This window comes from Lytechinus variegatus, chromosome 1, assembly GCF_018143015.1.
Source record: "Lytechinus variegatus isolate NC3 chromosome 1, Lvar_3.0, whole genome shotgun sequence".
Taxonomy (NCBI): Eukaryota; Metazoa; Echinodermata; class Echinoidea; order Temnopleuroida; family Toxopneustidae; genus Lytechinus; species Lytechinus variegatus.
This window is the reverse complement of record NC_054740.1, coordinates 77,689,125-77,709,408: the sequence shown is the minus strand read 5'-3', so window position 1 is coordinate 77,709,408 and position 20,284 is coordinate 77,689,125. Positions and strand designations below refer to the sequence as shown.

Genomic DNA, 20,284 nt, shown 5'->3' with positions numbered 1-20,284 from the left:
ATTATTAATTCATTGATTTATCCTCCTGGTGTTTCCTTTCTGTCTATTTTCTTGCTCTTGTGTGTAATTGGCTCAATATTTCCACAACAAAATTGCACCTGTGTGTGTGGGGAGGGGGAGACATTATACCCTGTTCTCATTACACTTTCTAAAACTAGTTTACTAGAAACTGCTTCAGGAAACCAGTTTGGAAGATCGCTTTGCCCAGCATTCCCATTTGATCACCCGAAAGTGGTTTTCAAAATCACTTCACGTAAACCGATCTTGTTGCTATGGAAATGCTCTCAGTGGGGTGACGTTTTGCGCGAAATTTGAAACCGCAGCGTAGGCATTCCACATACAGTGTGTGGAGTAGGGCTAAATGGGCGAAGATTGCCTTGCGAAGAATGGTTGTGTCCTCACTTATGCTAAAACCAGTTTAACGAAGCAAAGCAATCTTCAAAGCTACCTCGAGAGGTGGTTTCCTGAACCGGTTCGAAAGATTGCTTCTAATACCGCTTTGTCGGCTTTGACTGTTCTCATTACTCATTAAACTAGTTTCCACTAAACTAGTTTTGAGACGGTAGTGAGAACATTGTCTTCTACAAGGAAGCATCCTTCTTTCAAGTCATCTTAATTTAATGAACAATGATTTTGTAGAACCATGATTTGCATGTAGTGCAATTTTTGAAAATTCACTGTAGGCAGAGAACTGTTGCTGGGCTAGCCTGAATGCCCTTGGATGGTGTGTTTGCCAATGAGTTTACACTTTTTTTAAAAGTCAAGAAAAATCAGGTTGATCATTTTTATTTTCCCAAATTATTGTTTTAATTGAGACATTTTACAAACTTCAAATTGAATGATTTTATTCTCTTGAATACCTCACCTTTTTCATCAAGTTACTGGTCGGCTTTATAGATATATAATGAATTGAAAGGAAAAAGTGTGATACACATCCATTTAGTAAATTGAATTGAGAGTATGTTAGATTAGCCCCATTTGTTGATTAGCACTTTCTGATCATGTTATGGAGTTAATTATTGTATGATTCACTGAACAGAGAAAGTAGAATGATTGATTTATTGGTGTGTGTGTTCGGGCATAAAGCTAATGCTCTATATATCATAAAGTACACTGACAGTGACACCATTTGTATTTTCATACAGGCGTATTATTGTGTATGTGAAAGTTGTTCATTTTATTTTTGTGAGGTGATTCAGCTATTATGTTTATACTTCCACCCTCTAAAGGTGATTGTTGGAAGTACAATAAAAGGTTTATTTTTTATGTCCATATTCTGTTGTTTTATCAGTTATTGCTTAATTCATTCAAAGAATCAACTTACACTTGGCACGTGTGAGCATATGAGAGTGAAAGTAGATATAAGGATCACAAAAGTTTAAGTACAAAGGTCACTGAGACCCTTGTTTGTAAGTGGATCTTTAATGCAATAACTAAATGATCACTTGATGGATCAGTTTCAAACTTGTATATTCGTATATGCATAACTGGAGTGACAGTTAACTGATTGGACTGTTTTAGACTAGTATCAATACCCTTTTCTTTTCGGAAAAGATTGATTGAAACGCAAATTGGTTTTAAACTTTTTAGATTATGATTAGTGATAAATTTCCAGCAAGTACCGGTACTTGATTTCAGGTCTGAGCTGTTTCATTTCTGAACATTCTTTGTAATTTTCTTGTCAGAAAAAAAGTGCAAGTAGTATTCCAAGTTTTAAATTCTCACTGACAACTTGATAAGGCTAAGTTTACCCCCATTTACTTCCAACTAATGTGTAGTTTAAAAAGGAAAAATGCCATAACCACCCTGAATAGCTTAAAATCCAGATTACCACAATCATTATTATTATTATTATTAGGCACTTAATCGAAAAGAAAACATGTACAATGCAAGATTGAGAAATATTACAAAAATACAAATAGTTTTTAGACCTTTTCTCACCCAACCAGGTAGCCTGGGTGGAGAATAGGTCAACTTAATGGCCATGGCCCACAGGCCTTCCCTCCCTCAAACATTTTGATAATACAAGTTACTTCAAATAGATTAGGTGCCAAGGAACAGAAGGTTTCTAAAATACTCTTCTGATTTAATCTTGTTTCCCAGCATATCAAGGGCCTTTTACTCTTTATTTTATGCTTTTATCAAGAGGTATATCAATCTAGACTAATTCTTCAGCACATTTGCCTATTCTTTAAAGTTTATTCTTAGAAGACAGTGCATTTTAAAAATTATTCTATCATTCTATAATTGTTGTTTTTTACAGCAATGCTCGTCGATGGCCTCTCATGATAGATCCTCAGGGTCAAGCCAATAAGTGGGTCAAGAACATGGAGAAAGCTAACAATCTTCATGTCATCAAATTGACCGATGGTGACTTTGTGAGAACCCTGGAGAATTGTGTCCAATTTGGAACTCCTGTAAGTACAGTAGTCCTGTTTCATAACTGGTTATCGATGGGGGTAATGCCATAAAATATGTTATCTCCCAAGTGTAGGACTGGGAGAAAATTTGTCATAGAATATAGGTGTAAGCATTTGTTATCGATTAGGGTTGCCAATTTTTTTAGCAAAAATATTGATTGTTTTCAGCCTGCATGCATTTTCTTCCATGAAAGAAAAATCCTTCAGGTTGATCAGGCATGGAGGGTTTTACTCTACTTCGTTTAAAATTCTAATTGTAAATGGTATGCTTGTTTGGTAGTATCACCAAGGGATACCTGTTAGACAAACAAATTTGACTTTGAGTCCAAAACCTCTTAGGAGAGAGAATGAGTTTAATTAAAACATCAGGAAATTTGCTCCATTTTTTCAGTTTAATGATAACCTTGGGCGAATGAATAGGCTATTCATGACTTTTTGATGGGGACATAAAACAAGCGACACTTAATATAATTAATATAATTCTGAATATCATTCTCATTACATAGCAACAACTTCTTTCAACAAGACCCTGTATCATAGAGATACAATTAATCTTATTATTGATAAATATAAGACTATGGGAAATAAATCCTGGAATAAAATGTTGATAGCACATATCTAATTGGCATCCTGATGGGTGCATTTATGATGCAACATGCACTTTTAGTTTTATTCGATTTATTTGAAAAAACACACAACAAACTATATAATACTCCACCTATAACCAAGGCATCTTATTTATCTCTATATACCATCAGGTTCTGCTGGAGAATGTTGCGGAGGAGCTGGATCCTATCCTGGAACCATTGCTCCTGAAGCAGACCTTCAAGTCTGGTGGAGCCATCTGTATCCGTCTTGGAGACAGTACCATAGAGTATTCCCATGACTTCCGTTTCTACATCACTACTAAGCTGAGGAATCCTCACTACCTCCCTGAGACTTCAGTCAAGGTATGTCCTAGGGACGGTTTCATGTTAGTGATTTTCGTTGACAACTGTTATCTCCTATTGAGATACTTGCATTTGATTGGCTGAGAGCTCATTTGTCTCTAAAAAAACACTGATAGAAGACTTCATGAAATGGTCCTTTGTGTTCTTAATCTGTTCAAGAGATTGATAGCATCTATTGATTTTTTTATGATAATGTTTATTTAGGTATTCAAAACATATTTTGAAGAGCAATGTTGAAGAAAGATACCTAAATTCTTTTCCCCATGATTTTTTTGCTATTTAAATTAAAGTAGGTATGAAATTTCCCTTCCCCCCCAAAGTGATGATAGGTTTAATTTCTTTGCACATCAGAGTAAATTAGTTTTTTGAAATATTCTGAGTTTTATTGATGATCCTATGTTATGTTTATGTACATATCATGTATGTTTAAAAGCCCTTTTTAACATGTTTAATAGCATGTATTTGTGATGTTAAAATGTATTGCTAACTAATTACAAAAAGAATATTTAGCTCAAATCAAATCATAGGACCACTTTTACATCTAATGTAGATATGAAAGTAGTCATTTTTGTTTTATCCTGATATATGGTCAACAAATAATCAGTAGGATTTGTTATGATATTTTCAATGATTGTTCAGTCTGCTTTTCATTCATTCACATAACTTATTATATTCCGGCATAGATGGCTTTCCATGGTTGAGTTTATTTTCTGTCAATCACACTAATAACAAGATGGTGGTGTTTCCCTTTACAAACTGATACATAAGGATTATTCACTGTACTTTCATTTCATTACCGTGATTTCTTGCCATGTACAGGTTACTCTGTTGAACTTCATGATCACCCCTGAGGGTCTGGAGGATCAGCTGTTGGGAATCGTGGTAGCCAAGGAACGTCCAGAACTTGAGGAAGAGAGAAATGCCCTCATCATCCAGAGTGCTGACAACAAAAGGTACGTCATTAAATGGGGGAACAAATTAGGAGAAAAGGGAAAAGTCAAAGGAGAAGAAAGAAGTGCAGAAGGGAATGGTTAACGAGGAGTACAACATGAGAGAGAGATAAAGAACAAATAATGTAATGTTTAGTAGACATGAATAAAATGAAAGATAAGAAGAAAGAAAAGGAGAAGGGTAAGGGAAGAAAGAGGAAACATTATTCAAATAGTTAATTGTACACGACTTTCAAAGTTATATTATTCTATACATGTGTAAATGATGGATATTGTAAAAGAAAGATAATTTATATCAAGAAGTTAAGAAGGAAGAATATGCTAAAAGCACAAGATGGAAAAGTAGAAAATTGGATAGTGTGGAAGAACAATATGGGATGGGAATGAAAGTCCTACTATTCTTTGTAAGGGTTTTCAAGTTAGCACTAACCTTTTACCTCTGTCTTTTAAATTAGGCAACTGAATGAAATTGAGAACAAGATCTTAGAAGTGCTCTCCTCATCGGAAGGCAACATCCTTGAGGACGAGACGGCCATCAAGGTTCTATCCTCCTCTAAAGTCCTTGCCAATGAGATCTCTGAGAAGCAGGCTGTTGCAGAAGAGACGGAGAAGATGATCAACAAGACCCGTCTAGGATACAAACCCATTGCCACCCATTCTAGTATCCTGTTTTTCACCATTGCCGACCTGGCTAACATTGAACCCATGTACCAGTACTCTCTTACATGGTATGTAATATGTTCTTATATTGTTAATTGGTTGAGATATAATTGGCATAGCCTCAGTAGAGCATTCCATGAAGTGTCCAGTCAGCAATTTTCATTGACGAATTATGCATAATGATATCAAAGCAAAATGTACTGACAGTTTGGATGACAGTCCAAGCTTTGTCAGTGTCAATTTGACTATAAACGATACTAATTTACTTGATTTAAGATTTTTTATTTGTAAGATGGCTACAATCAGAAACTTTTTATACATCCATGGCATCATACTTTATTCCTGCAATGTTATTAATACAAACAATGCTAAATATTAATTTATTTCAAACCCCTTTGTTATTGTTTTCAATCATCCAGGTTTGTGAACTTGTTTATCAACGCCATTGAGAACTCAGAGAAATCTGACAATCTTGAGAAGCGTCTTGAGAACCTGAGAGAATACTTCACTTACTCACTCTACTGTAACATCTGCCGTTCTCTCTTTGAGAAAGACAAGGTAAACAGAAAATCAATACCCAGTTTCATTAAACCTGTTTTCAATCACAAATATTAAGGTACAATAAAAAGCTGATGTAATGGTTCAGTGTGATTAGTTTTATGAACCTGGTGGGTGTTTCATAAAGCTGTTCGTAAGTTAAGAGCGACTTTAAGAACGACTGGTGATCCTTTCTTATGGTAGATGGTATACACCATTGGCGATGGTTTAGCGCGTAAGAAAGGTTCACCAGTCGTTCTTAAAGTCGCTCTTAACTTACGAACAGCTTTATGAAACCTGGTCTTAATGGCAAGTAAGAAGCTACTGTTGTAGGCTTAATAGAACAGATTTGACATAGAATTCTAGCATTTGGTATCAATGACAAGTTTTGTGAAACAGGGCCAAGCCATCCTTCAGATTGCATCTGTCACTTCTTGAAATTCATTGTCACTTGTAATTAATTTGCATATGTTGTAGAGCAATAATGGAAAGGACTCTCAATGTCAAAGAATGATTTACATGTGAAATGGTACAATGAAACATACATTATATGTTATTCTTTGATAATGATGATTCTAGAAATAAATTCAATTTCAATAAGAATGTCCATGTAAAGGTTAGAGATTAAAACTTTTGATAAGTATAAAATACATATTTAAGAAATATGAACATTTAAAAAGAATAGGAAATAAGGCCAGATCATCCTATCAAAGCCAATACTCGCATAAACCTCTTGCAGTAATCATCATCCATTCAACTGAATATTAAAAAAAAAATCTCTTTTTTGTTTGCAGCTGTTGTTCTCCTTTATCCTGAACACCAACCTGCTGAAACACACTGGTGAGGTCAAGGAAGAGGAATGGCGTTTCTTATTGACCGGTGGAGTAGGTCTGGACAACCCTCACTCTAACCCAACCTCCTGGTTACCCTCTACCTCCTGGGATGAGGTCTGCCGTGCTGATGAGATGCCAAAGTTCAGCGGCATCCGCAAGAAATTCCCTGCCCAGAAGGAGGGCTGGAAGGTTCTTTACGACAGTGGTGTAAGTTTATTAGTTAACTGATGAAAATTTACTTTCTACCTACCTGAGAAATTTTGTTTTGAAGTATTTTTTTGCATTCCTGTCTACTTTCTTAAGCCAAGTAATAATAATTATAATACTTGATTTTTATATAGCGCAAATTACAGTTAAGTCTCTTAGCACTTTAAAAAGGGTAGTATGAGAAAGAAAGAGAGAGAAAGAAAACAAAGAAAACATTCATAGTGAACCTAAATACATCATTATACACAACATAAATGCATCATTATACATATTTGAGACTAAATTTTGGAACCAAACAATGTAGCAATATTAGGAAAATTTGAATTCATCTTTGGAAAAGGTAACACTTAAATATAGACTTAATCGGTCAGGGCTTTTCTTGTTGATTTCTGTTGTCTCGTGATCACATGGCTAAGTATAATTATATAATATTGACTAGCCTTGAGGGGAACATCAAATATATTGCCAGCAAATGAATCATATTGGCCCGAGTCTTTAGACGAGGGCAATATGGGTCATTTAAGGGCAATATATTTGATGTTCCCCGAAAGAAGAGCTAGTCAATATTTTTATTATCATCCAAATCAGATATCTAGAGCAAAAATCATAATAATGGGGATATTTCTTTTAAAAATAGAGTTCTATGGTGTCATGTTAATATCGGTCTAGGCTCTGCACTTTACCATTATGACGTACTTGCAAGTGCTCGGATCCAGCGTTGTCTTTATTATGACGTATATTGTTGGTGCGCGGATCCTTATGAAGCGTATCTCTTTATACGCATCCTAAAATGCCCGGATGTGAGACCAGGGAAAATACAAAGGTATATTTTGTGTCGTCTCTGCATGCAAAGTAAATACGCGCATTGAGACCGAGGGAAATACAAACAATATACCTACCATTCCCGATATTCAGAAAATGTAGGCAATACGGTTTTGTAAATGACCAGTTCAGAGGTCTGATACGGGTGATAATAGATTATATTAACCAATTAGTGATTTTAAATGTTCTTAATGTAAGAATATTTTCTATGGTGTATTGTACATCTCACTCCAATATTTTTATGCATGTGATTGATTTGCTTTGTGCAGAAGTGGGCCAACACACAACTGAATGGTTGAAGCAGATAGCATACACTGATATTTGTTTCTGGATGAATTTGCAATTTTGTCATTCTTGTCATAGGAACCACAAAATGAGAAGCTGCCAAGTGACTGGGAGGAGAGTCTAGGTCTCTTCCAGAAGCTCATTATCATCAGATGTCTACGACCAGATAAGGTGAGAGTCAAATATTAACTACGTCAATAGGTTGACATTTATCCATAGATAGTAGATTGTATTAACCAATTGAATTTTCTATTTTTATTTTTCTATTCAAGGATTACATTGAGTGCATCTTAACTATGATCCAATCCTCTCCCTCATGCACATTATTCAAGACAGATAAGTTATGTCCCTGAGACAAAAAGACAATATAAAACAAAGCAGAGAAGAGTGCTTTACTAAGATAAGTAAGAACATGCATCTCTATAGATATATATAATCAACAAACAGTAGGAAACTCACAAAAATGTTGGATTAAAGCAAAAAAGAATACATTATTCTTTTAATGTAATACACTGTATTTTTATCTGATGATGTAAAATTGTTTTGTCTTCCATGCTACTAGGTGGTACCTGCTGTCCAGGACTTTGTGACCCAGAAACTGGGCAGAAAGTTCATTGAACCCCCACCGTTTGACCTTGGTAAGGCCTTCAATGACAGCCATTGTTGCGCCCCTCTCATCTTCATCCTGTCACCTGGTAGTGATCCTACTGCTGCTCTTCTCAAGTTTGCTGATGATCAGGTAATCCAGAGATCAAGTCCTTGGGAGTATGTCATTAGGAATATTTCATGAAACAAATAATCACTGATTTTCACTGTTTATTTGCTCTGCGCCAATCAGCTGCCGGTTGTCAGTCTTCAGTAGCTAATTTTGATGTCAGTGAAACACACTATATCATTAAAATTCCATGGAGTTTTTACCCTTTGCCATGATTTCAATTGTCACAATTGTAGAATTTGATTAAACACTCACAGTAATGTATAGTGTGTATTTTTTTATTGCAAGAATAGTTATTATTTATACCTTAGAGAAAGCAGAATTGACAGGGAATTTAAGAAGTGTAGTTGTCATTATTTTCCATTCCTGATAAATTCTGTGTTCAAAGTGATTATTAATCACTGCAACTTTGCAATGAAAATGTTAATGAAATGACATACATACAATAATAAAAATGATAAGGTATCTGCAAAACAGATCAAACTTTCAAACCTTCACAATATTGCAATATGTACTTATTCTACATCTTTACACAGTTAGTCTTTATGGCAATCATCTTGGAAGATCAGGGGCTCGTTGCAGAAAGACTTGCAATCGATCGCAACTCTTAAAAGCATGCACAACTTGATTTTCAACCAATCAACAGCGCGCATTTGGAACTTGTGATTGATTTTTTGACTTGCATTTAAACGCAACTCTTTCTGCAACGGACCCCAGAATGAGTATTTCATATTAACACAAATGACATGTGACGGAATGGTTTTCTATCCCTACAGGGCTTTGGAGGTAGCAAGCTGAGCTCACTGTCGCTAGGTCAGGGACAAGGTCCTATTGCTATGAATATGATAGAGAAAGGTGTGAAGGAAGGTACATGGGTCCTGCTTCAGAACTGTCACTTGGCTGTATCATGGATGACAACACTAGAAAAGATATGTGAGGTAAGAACACCAAGAATTCACTATCAAGATAAAGGACCATTGTAAATAAAGATGAAATACATAGTCATTTTAAGCTTCCCTTTGAAGTTGATAAAAAATCATAAAAATGTGATACTATGTTGATAAAATACTTAATTCTAAAGTGGATGTGCGTGATATTGCTTTCATCAGGGATTATTTAAAGAACAGATATTCACATTTGAAATTCTTGCACATGTTGTGATAAAGAGCATCTAAAAGATGATTTGATTCTGTGTAAAGATTAGTCTGTTTACTATTAACTGCTCACAGTCAACCATAGCTTTAAAAAAGTGTGCCATGTATATGAGATATGAGCCATGCCTAGTAAATGCTGAGCATTTAAACTCATTTCTTTTGTATGATTCCAAGACTATCCTTTTAGGTCCTAGATTGTGTATGAGTGATGGGGTATACATGAATTGTGATACTTGATGTGGAAATCAAGGATATGTACTTTGCTGAGTGCTTAGTAACTTGTTTCCTTTCCAGGAACTGAACCCAGAAGCGGTCCATCCAGACTTCCGTCTATGGCTGACCAGTTACCCATCTCCTCACTTCCCTGTGGCTGTCCTTCAGAATGGAGTCAAGATGACCAACGAACCACCCAAGGGTCTCAGAGCTAACATCATCCAGTCTTACCTCAGTGATCCCATCTCAGATCCAGAATTCTTTGGAAGTGTCAAGGCTGATGTAAGAACTTCTTTTTGCATCTTGAATGAAGTGAAAATGCCTTCTTGATTCCCGAAATGTGTGTTGTTTTGCTTAATTCACAAATCTGCCTATAAGCTTTGGCTTGTGATATGTTCTCAGCCTTGCTTGGTTGTTGTTGATATTGTGAGAACGGCAATCCCCAAGTTTGTTGATTTAATACTAGCCACTTTGTGAATGATATTTGTTAATTTTATTTGGAAAATGAAATATCTTTGAAAGCTTTGAGAAAATACACAATAGGGCATTATCCTTTTTGTGAGATTTAGAACTAAGGTGGGGATGGAACTACTCCATAGTTTCAATTTCAGTTGTGATTTGGAATCTTGTCATTCAGCACATCATTTTAAGTTATTTCTGTAAAGTCATAATATTGGTAAACACAATGTTGTCACATTATCTCTATGTCAGAGATACATAATTAAACGTTTGTGAAAACAATGATATCATACAGACTCGTACAATGAATGCTTAGTACATATATGGGGAGTATCCAAAATAATGATCTTGCAGAAGAGATGCCATTGCCAGGTGATTAACTGAAATGGGAATATGAGGCTGATTGGTTTCCAGTTTACTTTGGATGAAAAAATTTTGAGGTGTTTGTTTGATAGTTAACAAGTTTCTATAAAGCAATGCATTTGTGGTATTTTTTTTAATTCCAAAACTTACTGAGATTTTTCGTGTGTGTTTTTTACCCTTCTTTTTTCTTGTATTTTTTCTTCAAACACTCTTTCCTGTACACAATTCCTCTCTTCACATTTCTTTTCATTCACTCTTTATCTCACTCTTGCTATTTGGCTACTGGTATATCACTATTGATTGTGGTGTTTACCCCACCCCTCACAATGCTGATTTTTGCAATGCTGTGGCATCCTCCTCTTTTATCTAGGCTCAGGTAAGCAAAGCACACTAATCTCTATTCACTTGGCAAGAAATTAGTTAATGATTTCTTTATGATTGTTTTGTGATCTTGCTTAAAAAATATGTATTTTGGATTCTTAAATGAATTTATCAAAATTTTCAGTCATCTTGCAAAATATCAGCTACATGTATGCTATTAAACACCCACCCCCCCTCAAAATGAATTAAAATCCACCATTATAAACAAATTTTTATGGACTTTGTATCGGGATGAAGGAAAATTGGGAAAATAAGAATTTACTTACTTACTTACTTACGCCTATCGCCCCTCCTGGGACATAGGCCGTCAACCAAGTTCCTCCAGGCAGAGCGGTCCTGAGCCAGCGTCTCCAGTTCTTTCCATGTGCGGCCCATCCTCTTAACTTAAAAATAAGAATGTTTTGTATAAAAAGGATAAAAAATGCTGTTATTGTAGGGAACACAAACAAATTTTCAAATTTTATATTACGGAAAAGCAAGAGTCAATCAAAAGGGGATTTGTTCAATTAAGGAAGGGGGGGGGGGGATTTAGAAGGAAAATAAATAATTTTGAAAGTTTAGTTTTGTTCTTTCTAGAAATTACTAGGAAACAAGTTAAGAGATCTCACCATTGGAAAGTTACCATTATTTCATGTTATATTGTAGATTGTTGATACGAAGCTATCCACAACACTTTTCCCCCTTATGACACTGTTAATTGATGGACTTTATCTAATTTGTCTGTTCACTTTGAAGAGTCTGATTTCTGTTCAATTCCATGTTTGCCAGAGCACCTTTAAAATAAGGCCAACTTTTCACATGACTTTTTACCAGTCGCAGGTTATAAACTCATGTTAATCGCACAATCTGATTGACTCACAGCAAACTTGTATAGATTTTATTATCTGTAATTAACAAGTTGTATGAAACAAAACCTCTTGATGTGATTATATACTTTCAAGGTCTAACATTAGAATGAATAATCCTATTCTATCTTTGTTTCCTATATCATCAGCATGTATGGAAGAAGATGCTTTATGGCCTGTGTTTCTTCCATGCCTTGGTGCAAGAGAGACGTAAGTTTGGTCCTCTTGGATGGAACATTCCTTATGAGTTCAATGAAACTGATCTTAGGATCAGTGTCAGGCAGCTGGCTATGTTCCTTAATGAATATGAGGTGAGCACTATTTCAGCTTCCAAGATTTTTCTTTTATATTTCAATTGATTTATGTTTTCTAAATCTGATTTCATATATAGTAAGACTTTTTTATATAGAAAGATTCTTCTCTGCTGAAAATAAGTAGAGTTTGATATAAAAATATGACACAATTATGAAGTATTATACTTTGAAAATCTGTGGATTAAGAATTGTCTGGAGATATTTTTTACTATTAAATTACATCAAATAGGATTTTCTTCTTTGATGTCTTGAGATTAAAGTGTGAAATAATATTTATACAATTATCATATTACACTAATGGATTTTATGTAGAATAAAAACTATGATATCAAACATTGGGTATATGTTGCATATATTCTAATGTGATATTAAGAGGTCACAATTTGTGTCAATTTGTGTCAATTGAAAATATTTGATTTAATTCATTTCATATTCAAGCATTACATTATTTCATGATGCTGTCAAATGCCATTGGGAATATGCATGAGTAACATTTGAAAGATTAGAATTATGTTTATTAGAATATGTGAAATATGATTTTCAAGCTATCCTTAGCATGATTTTTGTCAAAACATGATCTGTTCAAAAGATGATGATATTATCAAAACACAATCTATTGTGCTATGGTATCAACTAAGCAATCCTTCACAATAGACTTTCCGTTGGTACATAATAACCCCAAAAACAGTTTGTGCATAAACTCAACCAGCCCTTAATGAAACTCCAATGGCAATACAATGTTTGTTACCCACAGTTAGCCCTTTCTTTGTGACTATTACCATGACAACTTCACACATTTATATATAAACATCTAGGACATCCCATACGATGCATTGACTTACCTGACCGGTGAGTGTAACTATGGTGGTCGTGTGACAGATGATCGTGATCGACGTACCCTCCATACCATCCTGGATAAGTTCTACACTCCTAAGATTGTAGATGAATCCTATAAATTTGATTCAAGTGGAACCTACTATGCCCCTCCTGCTGGCGATGTAAGTCTTCCATCACCTTGGGCTATTTTTTAAATATTCATATTTAGTCATACAATAATTTGTTGCTCGATGATTTAAACAAAATAATGAAGACATATTCTGTCATTCTGTATGTATATGAAATCAGTCTTTTATATTTCACAAGACATAACCAGTAATGGTGTATGTACATGAACCTACAAATTGTTATCACCCATGTGATTTGAATCAATTTAACTTTTCCTCACACAATATGATAGTGTATACACATTCTTCACTCCTGGAGAGTGTTGTGATTTATGATGATTCAGTCTCTTTTAATTGTCATCGTCCACGACAGAAGATATCCCTTTTTCGTATATTTCTTTTAAAGGTAGATCCCGTTCAAAAGGGTTGAAGTTATGCTTATGGCCATTTAAATAACTGATTTTTATATCATTTTTCACGAACATTGGTACTTATTGTCCTCTTGTTCATCTTTTAAAATGTCTTGCTATGAAAACTTATTATGTCTTGTTATGTATGCTTTGTTTGCCATCCAGTATGAGAGCTATCTGACGTTCACCAAGAACCTTCCCATCATCCCTCACCCTGAGGTGTTTGGCATGCATGCCAACGCTGACATCACAAAGGATCAGAGCGAGACCAAACTCTTGTTTGACAACATTCTTCTTACTCAGGTAAGAATTAAAGCACAATTTAGTCAATCTGTCTTCTCTCTTTCAGAAAATTATAATTTGATACATGGATAGGTGATGACAGGGGCTGTTTCACACAAATTTATTTGAAGTTTGAATTTAAGTACGACCCATAGAATAGCTGATAGAATTTTGTTAAAAACCTGCTGTACTCTCTAAGCCATGTAGGCTTTATGTGGGGGGAACCCTTTTCCAGTTCAATAGCATAGTCTCCCATTATTATTCATTGGTAAAATGAAAATATATTCCATTGTATTCAAAATGGAGAATCCATTCACATGTAAATGTTGATTTTATTCAAATACTGAAAATAGGGATGAATTAATTTCCGTGTGATTTCCCAAAAATGATTTATGCTTGTGGATGGATTGAATTGCACCTACTTGTACCTGTGTTAATGAATAAGAAGTCTAGGATACTGAGATTGGAAAAGAAGGGTAAAAGAGTATACTACCCTAATGGTCTCTATTTTCTTACTTTATTGCTTTCTTACTCAAGATTTGTATGAATTCTCTGTTCTAATCCTTAATTCAAAGAGCACCCTTTTAGATATCCCTGAAAGTATTTTAGCTCCAGCCTTGCAACCTCTAAAGTCCTCTGAAGTGTGCACTCTTACCTCTCATTCATTCTTTGTGTCTAAATATTAAACTCTGATTGTATGCTTAACATCAGCCTATTAATCATAAATCTCCCTTTTATATTCACTTGCTGCTTTTCATGTCATATATCTGTTTCAATGCTACCTAATTGTAATATTTTCATTCATATCTACCTCTTCAATATTTTCTGTAATTTTTAAAGCCTTTCCATCATGCGTATAGATCGTGATACTCTTGTATGTCTATTTCTAACAATTTCTTACTGCCGTACTTATTGTTTCTGTGCTATTTGTCTGTACTTACATTGCATCACATCACAACCTGCTTGTTATTATCGTCTCAATTCTGCACCTCTGTGACTAAATCATCTGTCATTAGGCTGAACAACAAAGCAAGGTTGGTATTCTTTCATCTTCCTCTCTGTTCTTTCATTTCTGTCTCCCCTTTCTTTCTGTTTCTTCATCTCTTCTCTTGTATTTTTCCTTCCTGTATCCCTCTTTCCCCCTCTCTTCATTTCTTCTTTTTTGTGTGTCTTTCTCCCTCTTCTCCCTCTCTCCTTATTTTTGTCCTGGGGAGCATTTCATCAACATTTTCATGCGACAATTTGTCAGATCTGACATCTGACAATTTGTCAGATCTGACATCTGTCTCTTATGTTGATTGGCTGAGAAGTACTGTTCCTATAGTAACTTTCGAATAAATTGGGAAATGTCGGACAAAATGTCGGACAAAATGTCTGACAAGTCCCATTTTAAGCGACAGTTACCATAGTAACAGTGCCTTTCAGCCAATCAAAATCAAAGAAATATGTCAGACCTGACAACTTGTCAGAGAAAAATGTTGATAAAACACTCCCCTGCTGTCTCTACCCCTCCACTATCCCCCCTTCCCTCATGGTTTTCTATAAGATGGTGGGGAAGGGGGCTTTTTTTTCAAAACTTTTTTTTCATTATTGTAAATTTTTATAAAGCTCCACCCTGAGTGCACCTTTTCTTTCAATTCAAAATTAAAGAAAATAACCCCACCTTTAAAGTCTTCAACACTATACATACTGTACTGTTTCACCCTTGGAAGGCAAATTCTAGCAAATGGCCGTGTCTCCTCAACCCCCTCCCCCTCTTTTCCTGTCTCAATTACCCCTCTCTGTATCTCAATCGCCCTCCATTCCTCTTCCTCTGTTCTGCAGCAGGATTCTTGAATACATTTACCAACATTTTTCAAAGAGTTCTTGATGTTTTTACCTATCCTTAATAGATACCTTGCTACTAACGTATTATGGTTAATTTTTTGAAAGTTTTTTTTATCAATAATAAGCTATCATTCAGTGACAACTTCAGTTAAATCCTGTGTTGTGCTTAGCTTACAGACTTTGTAACTTTGGCAATGTATTGATAATATATTTTTTTTTTTTTACAAAATTGACTTAGTTTCCTCTAAGGCTCATGATTCTATTTTCTATTAATAATGCTTCAAACTTTTGTTTCATCTTGTCTTTTTCTCTAAGAGACTATTCGGTTTCATTAACATTAACAATCATTATGAAGCTTTCTTATCTTTCCTTACTAACAATTTCCAATTTAATTTATGATTTTGCTAAGAATGGGGACAGTCAGCTTTTGTTTCCTCAGGTATGACTTGTCTGTTTTGCATTGTAATCTTGACAGAAAGTCACAGTGAAACCCTATTGGCTGCACTGTAGATATTCATGTAGTCACCAGCAGAGATTTCCCATTCTTTTCCATTTCCTTTCAACATAGATTATATTTCTGAATGAGGGTTTTGAAAATATTTGCATGTTAAATATTTTGTTAACATCAAAATTTCAAAAAAGTGAATAAAGGACATGTTGATAAATTAGTACTCTGGGATATTGTTTGATTAAGTTCGATTTAAGGAATCATTTCTTCATTTCCCATCGCGGTTTGTTGCATTAAAGGCAATATATTACAAATTTGCTGTACATGTATCATATAACAGTTTTTATCATTAGATGGATATATGACATGTATGACCTTTTGACTAAAATACTCTGTAAACCACAACTTGTTTCAACTGAATGCACTATATATTCTATATGGCTGCAACATAGTATACTTTATTTTTGCACATATTATAAAGAGATGATATCTCATTATAAACTCCTATGGCATACGTATGATTTTTAATAGAATTGTATTATATTGGACAAATATCTGCCACAGATTGTATTTCACAGTAAAATATTAAAACTTTCAATGAAAGAGAGATATCATACATTTAAAAATGCAGAAGTGATTATATGTGTATTAAAAAATATATCTATATATATATTTGTTGCAAATGAATTTCTCCACTTTAAAAATTTCAGTGTTATTTGTCTAAAGTATGTCTCTTGAAAAAAGACTACATGTATTTTTTGTAATTACTGTGATCAAATGGTTTTCTGAAAATAATAAATTTGTGAGGAACATCTTGACTGATGCTAAAATTGTTCATGCAGTAAAATCTGATTTGGTAATATGTATACAAGGACCACCATTGAAAGATGCATTTACAAGAATGTTTCAGCATATAAAGACTGATTTTCTTGTCTAACTTGCTTGGTCTTTATATTCAGGGTTACTCCAACATTTTTGTATTTTGACATATATAATAATGATGCTTGCTTGCTTTGTTCAGTCTGTAGTGTCCATCAAATATGTCAAGCTTTTCCAGACAAATTGTCATGTCATGGTCTTAATGCAAAATATCCTTTTTTATACATGAGTTTTGAAAAAAGTTTTGAGAGTGTATAATTTTGCTCTAAAACACATTGCCAAGATACCATGTAGTATTTTTATCAGTGGTTTTATAAATGATAAATTTAATTTAATTTCATATTTTGTTCCTCTTATCCCTCATCTTATTTATGCTCCATATCCCTTCCCTAAAACTGTTTCTATCATAAACACATGGTTAAATGCATGATATACTATGTTACTTGCCTGTGTGATATGAACCTGCCTCCTTCTATTACCCCCAACCCTGCCTTCTTGGACTATTTAAATCCAAACCCCATTATGTCGACATCAGGCTCAGGTATTGTATGATTCATGTATGATGTTTTGAGGTGTTGGGTGTGATGGTTGGTTAATCCTTATTAGCAATCAAACAGATGTCACACTTGCACCTGTTTTTTTTTTATTGTTCAAGAGATTATCTCTAAATTCAATTTGTTATAGATGGTCACAGTTTATTTGAGATGTCTTGGATACTAACAATCAAAGTTTTTACTTAACCTCTTTTTAAGTTATACTTTTTGATAACTGATTTTTTTGTCTCACTTGCGAAGCAAAGTGAGACTATAGGCGCCGCTTTTCCGACGGCGGCGGCGGCGTCAACATCAAATCTTAACCTGAGGTTAAGTTTTTGAAATGACATCATAACTTAGAAAGTATATGGACCTAGTTAATAAAACTTGGCCATAAGGTTAATCAAGTATTACTGAACATCCTATTAGAGTTTCATGTCACATGACCAAGGTCAAAGGTCATTTAGGGTCAATGAACTTAGACCATGTTGGAGGAATCAACATCGAAATCTTAACCTGAGGTTAAGTTTTTGAAATGTCATCATAACTTAGAAAATATATGGACCTAGTTCATGAAACTTGGACATAAGGTTAATCAAGTATTAATGAACATCCTGCATGAGTTTCACGTCACATGACCAAGGTCAAAGGTCATTTAGGGTCAATGAACTTTGGACGAATTGGGGATATCTGTTGAATTCCCATCATAACTTTGAAAGTTTATGGATCTGATTCATGAAACTTGGACATAATAGTAATCAAGCATCACTGAACATTTTGTGCAAGTTTCAGGTCACATGATCAAGGTCAAAGGTCATTTAGGGTCAATGAACTTTGGCCGAATCGGGGATATCTGTTGAATTCCCATCATAACTTTGAAAGTTTATGGAACTGATTCATGAAACTTGGACATAATAGTAATCAAGCATCACTGAACATTTTGTGCAAGTTTCAGGTCTCATGATTAAGGTCAAAGGTCATTTAGGGTCAATGAACTTTGGCCGAATCGGGGGTATCTGTTGAATTACCATCATAACTTTGAAAGTTTATGGATCTGATTCATGAAACTTGGACATAATAGTAATCAAGCATCACTGAACATTTTGTGCAAGTTTCAGGTCACATGATCAAGGTCAAAGGTCATTTAGGGTCAATGAACTTTGGCCGAATTGGGGATATCTGTTGAATTCCCATCATAACTTTGAAAGTTTATGGATCTGATTCATGAAACTTGGACATAATAGTAATCAAGCATCACTGAACATTTTGTGCAAGTTTCAGGTCTCATGATTAAGGTCAAAGGTCATTTAGGGTCAATGAACTTTGGCCGAATAGGGGGTATCTGTTGAATTACCATCATAACTTTGAAAGTTTATTGGTCTAGTTCGTTAAACTTGGACATTAGAGTAACCAAGTATCACTGAACATCCTGTGCGTGTTTCAGGTCACATGTCCAAGGTCAAAGGTCAATGAACTTTAGCCGAATTGGGTGTATCTGTTGAATTACCATCATAACTTTGAAAGTTTATGGATCTGATTCATGAAACTTGTACATAAGAGTAATCAAGTATCACTGAACATCCTGTTCCAGTTTCAGGTCACATGATCAAGGTCAAAGGTCATGTAAGGTCAATGAACTTTGGCCATGTTGGGGTTTTTTGTTGAATAACCATCATATCTCTGTAAGTTTATTGGTCTAGTTCATAAAAAGAGGACATAAGAGTAACCATGTATCACTGAACATCTTGTGCGAGTTAGAGTAGTATGCAAAGTCAGCACTGCTGCTATATTGAACCGCGTGATGCAGGTGAGACGGCCAGAGGCATTCCACTTGTTTATTTATTTTGCTTTCTTTTTGCATGGAAATTTTAAACAATGAGAATGATTTAAAAGGAATAATGAATTTTGCTTTAAGTTTGAAAAATAATAGAAACCTGTAAATCAGTCAACTCATTGATTGGTCCGCAAAGCGCAGACGCACATCAAAACAAATGGTTGTTCTTGAAATTATTGTGTGTAGCCATTTGAAACTGGCTGATTATATGCACAACATGCATTTTAGAGACTGTGTATGTGTGGGCTCAGTCTACAATGGGATTCAAAATAAAAAAAAGTGTGTTATCAATTCAAGTAGTAGAAAGTGAAATTAAAAACCAAATGGTAAAGGATAAACTATTCTTACATTTGCACAAATGTTTTATTTTGCACCTTAATGTTGCATTTGTGAAATTAATGGGACTCACTGTAAATATGTATTGACACCGTTGTGACACTAGAATTAAAAGAAAATAAACAGAGCACTGTTTTTCTTGTTTGTGGGAAATGTATTGCACCGGATATTATACCACATTATGCACATTAATACAATAAATTATTTGGTAATATTTAAATTACATATTAACAATCAGCTTCGAAAAAAAGTTTGCCTTTTCAAGGTCAAGTGTGTGAATAGTTTTAATGTTTTTTTCTTCACTACACTAGTAAAATGATTATATTGTGACACAGCACACAATCAAATTCTATTCAACAATTTTTTGTAAAATAATAAATTGATATGTTTACACACCTTGCACTTTATGTACATGGTGTATTTTAACATCGATTGTGGATTTCTGAGTAATTAACAGGACGTTCCACAGTTAAAGTGAAATCCATGTCATTTTCACCAAACTTTTCACATAGATACTTTAGAACTTTAATATTTGAAATATGCAAAAATTTACTTAGGTCCATGTGCTTGATTTTTTGCTATAGAGCTTCAAAGTTCACCCAAATTGATGTTCTTAAAATTGCGCATTCAAATGAATTTGGCATTTGTAGATCGCCCAAGATTACTGCAATGAGTTTAAACCT

General features: G+C 34.5%; 1 protein-coding gene across 5 annotated transcripts in view; it reads left to right on the top strand.

Annotated features, from left to right (window-relative positions):
• LOC121423875 (dynein heavy chain 7, axonemal-like) overlaps positions 1–20,284 on the top strand; it is a 103,243-nt gene that overhangs the window by 74,943 nt on the left and 8,016 nt on the right. For 2 of the 5 annotated variants that reach the window (XM_041619430.1, XM_041619396.1), the window contains 15 exons: positions 2,264–2,417; positions 3,179–3,370; positions 4,190–4,323; positions 4,776–5,048; positions 5,400–5,538; positions 6,312–6,557; positions 7,743–7,835; positions 8,227–8,403; positions 9,156–9,317; positions 9,828–10,028; positions 10,939–10,944; positions 11,944–12,105; positions 12,924–13,106; positions 13,628–13,765; positions 17,434–17,439. In XM_041619430.1, the coding sequence (XP_041475364.1) occupies positions 2,264–2,417; positions 3,179–3,370; positions 4,190–4,323; positions 4,776–5,048; positions 5,400–5,538; positions 6,312–6,557; positions 7,743–7,835; positions 8,227–8,403; positions 9,156–9,317; positions 9,828–10,028; positions 10,939–10,944; positions 11,944–12,105; positions 12,924–13,106; positions 13,628–13,765; positions 17,434–17,439 (2,266 nt within the window). The remainder of the gene's footprint in view (positions 1–2,263; positions 2,418–3,178; positions 3,371–4,189; positions 4,324–4,775; positions 5,049–5,399; positions 5,539–6,311; positions 6,558–7,742; positions 7,836–8,226; positions 8,404–9,155; positions 9,318–9,827; positions 10,029–10,938; positions 10,945–11,943; positions 12,106–12,923; positions 13,107–13,627; positions 13,766–17,433; positions 17,440–20,284) is intronic. The other 3 variants (XM_041619405.1, XM_041619414.1, XM_041619423.1) reach the window with 3 other exon arrangements.